At 41.8% G+C, this 12,164-nt stretch overlaps 1 protein-coding gene across 1 annotated transcript in view; it reads left to right on the top strand.

The window, feature by feature from the left end:
- LOC141133221 (adhesion G protein-coupled receptor E3-like) overlaps window positions 1-12,164 on the top strand; it is a 348,306-nt gene that overhangs the window by 316,200 nt on the left and 19,942 nt on the right. The window contains exons 16-17 of the mRNA XM_073622460.1: window positions 9,092-9,286; window positions 10,613-10,848. Of these exons, the coding sequence (XP_073478561.1) occupies window positions 9,092-9,286; window positions 10,613-10,848 (431 nt within the window). The remainder of the gene's footprint in view (window positions 1-9,091; window positions 9,287-10,612; window positions 10,849-12,164) is intronic.

Below are 12,164 nucleotides of genomic sequence, written 5' to 3' on the forward strand. Positions count from 1 at the left end.
CAATTTCCTGGTCCTCCTGGACAACGTGTTGCTGAGGCTTTGGTCAGTCACAGAAGGAGCGGTGGAGAAGGTGGCCGTCTGACCGATGCGTTCAGACAATTTTTTAGTCCGCAGCCCCAAGGTCTGATCGGTTCCAGCAATCATCGCCAGCGTCTGTTGTACATGGTGCAGGAATACCTAGGGGCAAGATCAGACTTGGAGACCTTTCCAACTGAAAATCCACTGGGTTACTGGGTCTTGAGGATGGATTACTATTCACGTCTTAACGGCCATGGAAGGCTTATTTGTATCTGCTGACACCATTCTTGTATCCATCGATGTAGAGGCCCTCTACTCCAGCATTCCTCACGACAAAGGTATTGCAGTTATTTCAACCTTTTTAAATGAAAGAGACCTTGATACCATCCCCTACAATGCATTCATACTAGAAATGCTGCACTTCATTTTGACCCACAATGCCTTCAAATTTGACAGCTCCCACTACCTCCAGGTACAAGGTGTGGCGATGGGGACTAAATGTGCCCCCTCCTATGCCAACCTGGGCGGGCGGGAGAGTGAGGTTTTCTCCTCAGATGCTTCCTTGATATACCTGCGCCACACTCTAGTGTGGTGCAGGTATATCGATGACATCCTGGTTCTATGGACAGGGACCCCAGAACTCCTTGCGGAGTTCGTGGAGGAACTCAACCATAATGACTACAGTCTGTCTTTTACCTACAATTGGCATAGAGAAACTCTCCCATTTCTCGATTTGAACATACATAAAGACACGGAGGGAGCCATCACCACCAATCTACATCAGAAAGACACTGCAGGCAATTCCCTGTTACACTCCACAAGCGCTCATCCGTCACATCTAATTGGCTCCATCCCCAAAGGCCAATACTTATGGGCCCAAAGGGATTGTACCAATGAGGACGATTTTATAATTCAAGCCTCTCAACTACAGAAACGCTTTCTGGACCGTGGATACAGCAAGAGATGTCTCAAAAAAGCATTTCAAAATGCAAGTAACAGCCCACGAGACCTCTTGCTGTTCCAAGGTGAGAAGGGAACTCCATCACAGCCCCAGGGTATTCGTCCAATCACGAAATTCAATAATCCCAATTTTTCTACCCCTGTTTAACAGGGGCGTGTAATTACAATTTTTGATCAAATATTTAACAGCAGGGCTCGTTCCTGCGCTCAACAAGAGTATCTGTGAGGGGTTGCAGTGTTGTGGCACCACCACTGCCTAAGGCCCAATTTTTCTGCCCCTATTTAACAGGGGCATGTAATTACAATTTTTGATCTAATATTTCACAGCAGGGCCTGTTTCTGTGCTCAACAAAAGTATCTGTGAGGCTTTACAGTGTGTGCCACCACCACCACGCCTATGGCCCAATTTTTCTGCCTCTGTTTAACAGGGGCATGTAATTACAATTCTTGATATAATATTTCACAGCAGGGCCCGTTCCAGCGCCCACCAAGAGTAACTGTGAGGGCTCACAGTGTTCTGGTACCACCAACACCTAAGGCCCAATTTTCTGCAGAGTGTATAAGGCAGGCTGTATAGTATATACAGGCTGTCCCCTATTTTCAAAAATCCAACTTACAAATGACTCCTACTTACAAACGGAGGGAGACAACAGGAAGTGAGAGGAAACCTACCCCTGGGAAGGGAAATTATCTCCTGTAAGAGTTACATAGTTACATAGTTACATAGTAGGTGAGGTTGAAAAAAGACACAAGTCCATCAAGTCCAACCTATGTGTGTGATTATGTGTCAGTATTACATTACATATCCCTGTATATTGCGGTCATTCAGGTGATTATCTAATAGTTTCTTGAAGCTATCAATGCTCCCCGCTGAGACCACCGCCTGTGGAAGGGAATTCCACATCCTTGCCGCTCTTACAGTAAAAAACCCTCTACGTAGTTTAAGGTTAAACCTCTTATCTTCTAATTGTAATGAGTGGCCACGAGTCTTATTAAACTCTCTTCTGCGAAAAAGTTTTATCCCTATTGTGGGGTCACCAGTACAGTATTTGTAAATTGAAATCATATCCCCTCTCAAGCGTCTCTTCTCCAGAGAGAATACGTTCAGTGCTCGCAACCTTTCCTCATAACTAAGATCCTCCAGACCCTTTATTAGCTTTGTTGCCCTTCTTTGTACTCGCTCCATTTCCAGTACGTCCCTCCTGAGGACTGGTGCCCAGAACTGGACAGCATACTCCAGGTGCGGCCGGACCAGAGTCTTGTAGAGCGGGAGAATTATCGTTTTATCTCTGCAGTTGATCCCCCTTTTAATGCATGCCAATATTCTGTTTGCTTTATTAGCAGCAGCTTGGCATTGCATGCCATTGCTGAGCCTATCATCCACTAGGACCCCCAAGTCCTTTTCCATCCTAGATTCCCCCAGAGGTTCTCCCCCCAGTGTATAGATTGCATTCATATTTTTGCCACCCAAATGCATTATTTTACATTTTTCTACATTGAACCTCATTTGCCATGTAGTCGCCCACCCCATTAATTTGTTCAGGTCTTTTTGCAAGATTTCCACATCCTGCGGAGAAGTTATCACCACCCTCTGAACACGCCCTTGTAGCCAGTTTTCAATCCATGTACTCACCCTATGGTCCATGCCAACGCACCTTATTTTGTACAGTAAACGTTTATGGGGAACTGTGTCAAATGCTTTTGCAAAATCCAGATACACCACGTCTACGGGCCTTCCTTTATCTAGATGGCAACTCACCTCCTCATAGAAGGTTAATAGATTGGTTTGGCAAGAACGATTCTTCATGAATCCATGCTGATTACTGCTAATGATATCATTCTTATTACTAAAATCTTGTATATAGTCCCTTATCATCCCCTCCAAGAGTTTACATACTATTGATGTTAGGCTAACTGGTCTGTAATTCCCAGGGATGTTTTTTGGGCCTTTTTTAAATATTGGTGCTACATTGGCTTTTCTCCAATCAGCTGGTACCATTCCAGTCAATAGACTGTCTGTAAAAATTAGGAACAACGGTCTGGCAATCACCTGACTGAGTTCCCTAAGTACCCTCGGATGCAAGCCATCTGGTCCTGGTGATTTATTAATGTTAAGTTTCTCAAGTCTAATTTTAATTCCGTCCTCTGTTAACCATGTAGGTGCTTCCTGTGTTGTGTCATGAGGATAAACACTGCAGTTTTGGTTACTGAAGCCCCCCGATTCACTCGTGAAGACTGAGGAGAAGAATAAATTCAATACCTCTGCCATCTCCCCATCCTTTGTAACCAGATGTCCTTCCTCATTCTTTATGGGGCCAATATGGTCTGTCCTCCCTTTTTTACTGTTTACATACTTAAAGAATTTCTTGGGATTTTTTTTGCTCTCCTCCGCTATGTGTCTTTCATGTTCTATCTTAGCCATCCTAATTGCACCCTTACATTTCTTATTGCATTCTTTATAAATTCTGAATGCTGTGGATGATCCCTCAACCTTGTATTTTTTGAAGGCCTTCTCCTTTGCTTTTATATGCATTTTTACATTGGAGTTAAGCCATCCAGGATGTTTGTTCGCTCTTTTAAATTTATTACCCAATGGGATACATTGGCTAATGCCCTTATTTAATATGCTCTTAAAGCAAACCCATCTCTCCTCCGTATTCTTTGTTCCTAATATTTTATCCCAATTTATGCCTTTTAGCAAGGTTTGTAGTTTAGGGAAGTTGGCTCTTTTGAAATTCAGTGTCTTTGTGTTCCCTTCATGTCTCCTATTTGTGTGATTTATACTGAAACTAGTTGACCTGTGATCGCTGTTACCTAAATTGCCCCGTATTTCCACATCTGTTATCAGGTCTGTATTGTTGGTAATCAGTAGATCTAGTAATGTTTTATTTCTAGTTGGTGCGTCTACCATCTGACCCATAAAATTGTCCTGCAAGACATTAAGGAACTGGCGAGCCTTAAATGAATGCGCGGTTCCCTCCGCCCAGTCTATGTCTGGATAATTAAAATCCCCCATTATGATAACACTTCCCATCCTTGCTGCTAATCCAATTTGTGATAGGAGATCCGTCTCCACTTCCTCCCTCAGGTTAGGGGGCCTATAGCATACTCCCAGTATTATTTTCCCCTTAGCTTCATCCCTTTGGAGCTCTACCCATAAAGATTCCACCTCCTCCCTAGCCCCCTCAGTGATGTCATCTCTCACATTCACTTGTACATTATTCTTGATATATAGGCATACCCCTCCCCCTTTTTTACCCTCTCTATCCTTGCGGTATAGGGTATACCCTTGAATGTTTGCCAGCCAATCATGAGAGCTGTTGAACCAGGTCTCTGAAATTCCCACAAAATCCAAATCCTCCTTGTACAACAGTATCTCTAGTTCACCCATAATATGGGAAAAAGGTGTCTCCTCCACTGATTTATCACCAATCCTTGTTTCCCTTAAAAACACCAAATTTTCAAAATCCAATTGTCATTGGGACAGAAAGTGAGATGAAATCTTCTAATCAGGGGTACAGACAGCAAAACAAATGTCACAGGGGTGATAACCCTTCCCTATGGTTTCTAAAAAGCTTTAAAATAGATTTTTTGACTGGAGCTACACTTACAAAATGTACCTGTTCCAAATTACAAACAGATTCTACATAAGAACAAACCTACATTCCCTGTCTTGTTTGCACCACCTGTATACTGCTGTTCAGAGTATATAGGGCCTGGGGGCCCAACGCCTTTTCTTTTTTTAATTTGGGTGTGGGGTTCCCCTTAATATCCATACAAGACCCAAAGGGCATGGTAATGGGCTGGGGGGGTACCCATGCCGTTTGTCTCACTGATTTTCATCCATATTGCTGGGACCCAACATTACATTAAAGCCTCAAGCAGTTTTAAATTACTTTTATTCTTTTAGAAATGTCATTTTGTGCAGGGACTGTTCTAAGCACGGGATATATGCGACAGGTTACAGGCATACTATAGACACCCCCCAGGTATGATATTTAAAGGAATATTTCACTTTTATTTTTTCACTTTAAACATCATTAAAATCACTGCTCCTGAAAAAACGTTCATTTTTAAAACTTTTTTTTTCATTGATACATGTCCCCTGGGGCAGCACCTGGGTCCCCAAACCCGTTTTAGGACAATATCTTGCATATTAGCCTCTAAAATTCTCACTTTGGATTTCTCACGTTCGAGTCCCATAGACTTTAACGGTGTTTGAATGTTCGCGCAAACTTTCGGTCTGTTCGCATGTTCTGGATGCGAACCGAACCGGGGGGAGTTCGGCCCATCCCTACTCTACATACGCAGGCAAGTCTATGTTTGGACTGACTGCGATTATGTTGATGCACTGGTGTCAGGCATCCTAAAATCGGAACCGACGAATCCATATAACCTATGGCAGGTTCAAGAGGCAAGTTTTTCCTCCCACAGATGTGATACACCCTCCAAAGGTGAATGGCAAAAGGGAAAGAGTCCATCACTCATATTTCTTCTCTAACTTAGGTAACCTACAACCCATCATGAGAAAAGAAAAAGGGGTCCCCACGCAATGGACTGTGTACTGTTGGGATTGATATGTTTATTGGAACTGCTGCCTCTACAGGTTATTTCCACTAGGTGGAGTATAACATTTGAAAAGAAAAAAGGAGTAGATATGGCGCCGTTCCAGACCTGATGGAGTTCAGGTGTATACTGCTCCCTTGAATGGGAGGAAAAACATTGGGGTGGAGGAAGAAATACCGTAACACGCACTTTTTCCCCTTAAAATCAGGGGAAAATTGTGGGTGCGTGTTATACGCCGATCCCCACTGTCTGTGTGCCAAAAAAGCCGTGAGCGCCACGAAAAAACCGAGCGCCGACGGAAAAAAAACGAGCGCCGCCAAAAAAGACCGAGCCGAGTGCTCGGCTCCACTCACAGTCCCGCCGCCCCGCCTCCCTGCTGAGGATGAGAAGCAAGCGATTCCGAAAAAGACCGAGCCGAGTATACTGTGTACTCGGCTCGGCTCCGCTCGCAGTCCCGCCCAGCTCCTTTGATGGACATAACACTCCGTCCAATGGCAGGACTGGGCGGGACTGCAAGCGGAGCCGAGCCGAGTACACAGTATACTCGGCTCTGTCTTTTTTGGAATCGCTCGCTTCTCATCCTCAGCAGGGAGGCGGGGCGGCGTGACGAGCCGAGTACACAGGCTCTGTCTATCGGTGGCAGATTTAAATGGCGCGAACGGCGCAAGGCTGCACTGGGCAAGGCTGCACTGGGCAAGACTGCACTGGGCAATGCTGCACTGGGCAAGGCTGCATATGACTAAGGGCAAGGCTACTTATGACAATGGGCAAGGCTGAAAATGGCACTGGGCAAGCTGCAAATTGACACTGATCATTCTGCAATGATGGACAAGGCTACAGATGAACACTGATGAGGCTGCATTGATGGGCATTTAAATGTAAGTTTTTTTTTCCTTAAACTTCCCTCCTAAAAGTTTTTTCCCTTAAAATGCCCTCCTAAACTTGGAGTGCGTGTTATACGCCAGCGCGTGTTATACGCCGATAAATACGGTATATAGTGCCTATTGAATGGGTATCTGCTGCCCAAAACCAAATACAAAATAAATAAACAAATAAACCAAATATGAATGTGGCAGGCTATGTGCCTGGCTCAATTTAAAGTGCAACGCTTCCTTTATATATGATAAATGTGATAAAATAAATATATAAATATGTGAACAAGTGCAATAACCTAATGGTAATACGCATATACAATGATCATATATATATATATACTGTATATATACAAGGTTAAACAATTATGCAAATATAAAGTGCTAGTGTGAATAAACAAGTGAACATGTGAATGTTATATGCATTGGATTATAAAGTGCCATTGTGCCAGTGAAGGGATCCGTTCTGGCGGGCTCTTCAACGAGTGAACATTTAGTGCGTGCCTTATCCGTGCTCCTATAGTGACTGCACTCACCAGATCCTTCACCCCCTCTTGGGGTCTCACACATCCACAGTATATGCCACTGTGTAGCAATGCAGGATAACTCTGTCCTTAATGTTGATTATGGGGAGGTTCCATTATAAAAAGAGAAAGAGGGAGCCCACATAGCGTAATACTGTATAAAAATGTATTTATTGGTGCAAACGCTAAAAAAGGTACTCACGTTCGGTAAGAATAAAAAAAGCATATATTGCTGACGTATGTCTTTTTTAGTTTTTACATTTGGATGCCAGATTTGGGTCCCTCTCTAGTGAGGGGGTAAGCTCTCTCCTCACCCTTCCTCCATCGAACAAAGCTATTTCCCCTGTTAGCAAGTCACTGGGGATGTGATCTTTGTGGCATATTGTAATATAATTTTTATATAAGTATTGTACAACATTTGCATGTTGAAGGGGCTTGTAGGCAGGTGCAGTTTGTACTCCCCACGGCAGGTGGAGCTTGATCTAAGCGGCAATGCAGCAGCAGAAGGAAGTTGTGAGGAACTTAGCACCCCATGACTCCAATGGCCATCTTGGATCAGGCAGAGTCAATTTAGGACTCTGGCTCCCAGGTTTGGTGTGCTTTATGCAAGTTGCTAGCGTAGGGACAGGGTCCCTGTCTGACAGGAACAGTGCTTAGAGGTAGAGAAAGGTTCCAGAAGAGTAGGGATAGTGCAGGGACTACATAAACCTCTATTCAGGAAGCCTCTACTTTGGGTTTAGCTCCTCATTGCAGACGGCATCTTCAAGTCTTCAGACTTTTGTTTTGTCTTTCCGTAAGTGGCTCTGGACAGGTGCCTACCCACTGGACCTGAATAAGTTGTGTTTAAACCATTTCTACAGTACAACTTTACTGAATGACTTGGACTCTGTGTGTATACTACCCACCGCACCATGCTGCACCTTGCTCACAGGCTGTAGAGGAAAAACATGAAAGCTGCCCAGTTCCACATAATTGAGAATAAGGAGCCAACCCCAAGTGGATTCTTTAATGGCGATACAACAGGGATCTGACTCTCTCTGTCCCTTTCTGATGTACTGTAATAATGAGTTTCTGATCATATTGTCTGACATTTCCTGCTGGATTGACCAGTTACAAACCCATAAATGATAACAAATAAATCAATAAATAAATATTAGAACAATGGGCAAGTAAAAATGTGGAAATCATGTTAAAGGTACTTTTAGGAAACAATAAAAATGCAAAGAGTATATACACTCACCGGACACTTTATTATGTACACCTTGCTAGTATCGGGTTGGACCCCCTTTTGCCTTCAGAACTGCTTTAGTTCTTCATGGCATAGATTCAACGAAGTGTTGGAAACATTCCTCAGAGATTTTGGTCCATTTTGACATGATAGCATCAAGCAGTTGCTGTAGATTTGTCTTCTACACATCCATAATGCGAATCTCCCATCCTGTTGAAGCTGAAATCCAAACTCATAAGACTAGGCAATGTTTTTACAATCTTCTATTGTCCAATTTTGATGGGCCTGTGCAAATTTTAGCCTCAGTTTCCTGTTCTTAGTTCACAGAAGTGGCACCTGGTGTGGTCTTCTGCTGCTGTAGCCCATCATCTTCAAGGTTCAATGTATTGTGCATTTAGAGATGGTATTCTGCATACCTTGGTTGTAACGAATGGTTATTTGCGTTACTGTTGCCCTTCTATCATCTCAAACCAGTCTGCCCATTCTCCTCTGACATCAACAAGGCATTTTCGACCACACAACAGCCGCTCACTGGATATTTTCTATTTTTCTGACCATTCTCTGTAAACCGTAGAGATGGTTGTGCGTGAAAATCCCAGTAGATCAGCAGTTTTTGAAATACTCAGACCAGCCCGTCTGGCATCAACAATAATGCCACGTTCAAAGTCACTTAAATCCCCTTCCTTCCCCATTCTGATGCTCAGTCTGAACTCCATCAATTCATCTTCACCATGTCTAGATGCCAAAATGCACTGAGTTGCTGCTATGTGATTGGCTGATTATTAATTTGTGTTAGCAAGCAATTGAACAGGTGTACCTGTTAAAGTGGCCGGTGAGTGTAAGTGAAAGTATAGAAGGGAGGAACCACAGTTTACATTTTTAGTGATTTATAAGATGATCACTTCATGTTTCTATTTTTACAGGGCAGTTTTACTCTTACCCTTCTCTCCTACATTGGCCTGGGTGTGTCTCTTCTTTGCCTGTCTCTGTGTCTCCTTACATTCATCCTGTGTCGGATTCTGAGGAGCGCTCACACCTCCATCCTAACAGCTCTCTGTGGATGTCTCTTCCTGGGACAACTTTTGTTTCTGGTGGGAATCCGTCAAACTAGCATTAAGGTAACTGGCTGCATGTATGACCATATTCAAGAATTGCAAAGTGTTAAATCAGACTTAAACACATTGGGGTGTATTTTCCTTTTTTATTTTTCACGCAGAGCTTTCAGAGTTTGTGGAAGATCCCCCCCCCCCCCCCACCCAAACCATATATTTTTCTGAAAGCACATGACCAGCAGAATAAAAAGAAGGTGCTACAGATTTTTAAGGTCCCAGGATATTTGCGCAAATGTTAATCAAAACAATATTTTTGCTAACAATCCAATGAAATCAGTATTAGCACAGCAAATATTACAAAATTCCTACGAAATATAAAATGTATTACCCGCAATAACAAATATTTTTAACTTAACTTTTAAAATTGTGCTATTTTTGCAAAATGGTGGAAATCGAACAAACGTAAAAGTGTAAATATCCAAATTTCTCAAAAAAGCTGAAGGTTTTCGTTTTTCCCTTACAGCTTTCAGAATTTGTGAAAGACTCCCATAACCATATATTTTCTGAAAGCATATGACCTCTAGAATAAAAAGAAGGTGCTACTGATTTTTTAGGCCCCGTGGTATTTGGGCAAATGTTTATCAAAACAATTTATTTTGGTAAAAATACACTAAAACCATTATTAGCAGATAAAAACACAGCTAATTTTACAAAATGCCTACTAAATTCCTTCTAAATATAAAAGCTTAACCTGTATGGAGTTAAAAAATAACAAATATTTGTAATTTTTACATTGCGCCTTTTTGCAAAATTGTGAAAGTCGAACGTATGCGAAAATGTAAATATCCCCCCCCCCCCAAACCATATATTTTCTGAAAGCATATGACCTCTAGCCTAAAAAGAAGGTGCTACTGATTTTTTAGGCCCTGCGGCATTTGGGCAAATGTTTATCAAAACAATATTTTCGCTAAAAATACACTAAAAACATTATTAGCAGATAAAAAAAACAGCTAACTTTACAAAATTCCTACTAAATATAAAAGCATATCCTGTGTTGAGCTAATAAAGAACTAATATTTGTAAATTTAAAATTGCGACTTTTTGCAAAATGGTGAAAATTAAATGTACCCATTTTAATTTTTTACTTACAGCTTTCACCCCCCAAACCATATATTTTCTGAAAGCACATGACCAGTGGAACAAAAAGAAGGTGCTACTGGTTTTTAAGGCCCTGTGATTTTTGCGCAAAAAAAACAACTAAAATCCGTATTTGCACACATAAACACAAAATAACTTACATACCATAATTCCTGCTATATACCCAAGGCCTCATTCAGTGGGGTGTGCTAGAAAGTCACTGAGCCCATTTCTTTTTTCTCTAATCATCCTCAGATTGTGTGTGCTATCATTGCTGGTTCACTCCAATTCTCGTTCCTCTGTGCTTTCTGCTGGATGTCTATTGAAAGTTTTCTGCTCTTCATGACTGTCCGAAACCTGAGGGCTGTCAATTATATGGCTTCCCGAAAATCAAACTTTCCAGTTATGTGTCTTCTGGGGTTTGGTACCCCATCTGTGATTGTGGGGATTTCAGCAGCTGTTCGTCCATATGACTACGGGACAGACTTGTAGTAAGTTTTAGTCTTCTCTTCTACATAATCTATGAGAACTATGATATTCAAATTTTTTTCACCTGTCAGGAGGACCAAGACATACTGAGCAGAGCTGCCAACTAAATCTTGATCCTGGTATCCCCACAGATATTAAGAATCAGCAGCTTTTAAAAATTGCAGAAATTGCTAAGGAAATAAATACTAGAAAGCTGCGATCTCAGAGTGAGCTCGTACTTTGCTTCTAATGGGCAAAATGACAGGTTTGCTGCAAAGCATGCACCATAGGAAAATGGGATTTACCTTTCCCATGCTCCCCCTCCAGTGGAGCCCTAAGACATACCCAGTACCTATAGGTATGAAGGAACACCTGACACTTGCCCTATCTCTTCATAATCCCTGCAGCAGCAATATATACAGTAAAAAAAATAGGAGATCAACTTTTTAAGGATCAGAAAGGACTTTTGCTTTCCCTGAATCAGCTGGTGTTTTCAATGTAGGGGTCAAACACAGGTTTGAACAAGACAATGGGATATAATTAGATTTTTTTATGGATGTGTCTGGTCAAAGTATTTTAACCCCACACCATAGGGCATGTGAAAATAACAAAACTTTTGCAGACATGTGCAAAGTACAGTATGCATTTCCGTAAAGGTCCTTATATAGGTTAAAGCAGATCTTCTCTGCACCTGAGCACCACAAACCAAAAATACTTTTTAGCTCATTTTTAGTATTCAAAGCAAACTACCCCATCCATTCATGTCTCCATGCTTTATTTTGCTGAGAAATCACTTTGAAAAACACTTCCTAGCATTTCTGGCCATGACCATCTTGAGGGGAGATAATTCATGTAGCATTTACTTCCTGCAATCCATACAGGAGAGTGTGCTTAGCTAAGAAACCCCCTCCTCCTCTCCTCTCTCCTGAAAACTCCTGGGATGTATGACATCATTTTCCTAGGCAAGAATCCAGGAAGTAACTGAAGAAATGTAAAACAAAAAGTTTAAAACAAGTAAATATGATATACTGTATCTCACAAAAATGAGTACACCCCTCACACTTTTGTAAATATTTTCTTATATCTTTTCATGTGGCAAAGAAGAAATTACACTTTGCTACAAAGTAAAGTAGTGAGTGTAGAGCTTGTATAACAGTGTAAATTTGCTGTCCCCTCAAAATAACTCAACACACAGCCATTAATATCTAAACCGCTGGCAACAAAAGTGATTACACCCCTAAGTGAAAATGTCCAAATTGGGCCCAATTAGACATTTTCCCTCTCCTGTGTCATGTGACTCATTAGTGTTACAAGGTCTCAGGTTCAAATGGGGAGCAGG

The sequence above is a fragment of the Aquarana catesbeiana genome, linkage group LG03 (genome assembly GCF_042186555.1).
Source record: "Aquarana catesbeiana isolate 2022-GZ linkage group LG03, ASM4218655v1, whole genome shotgun sequence".
NCBI lineage: Eukaryota > Metazoa > Chordata > Amphibia > Anura > Ranidae > Aquarana > Aquarana catesbeiana.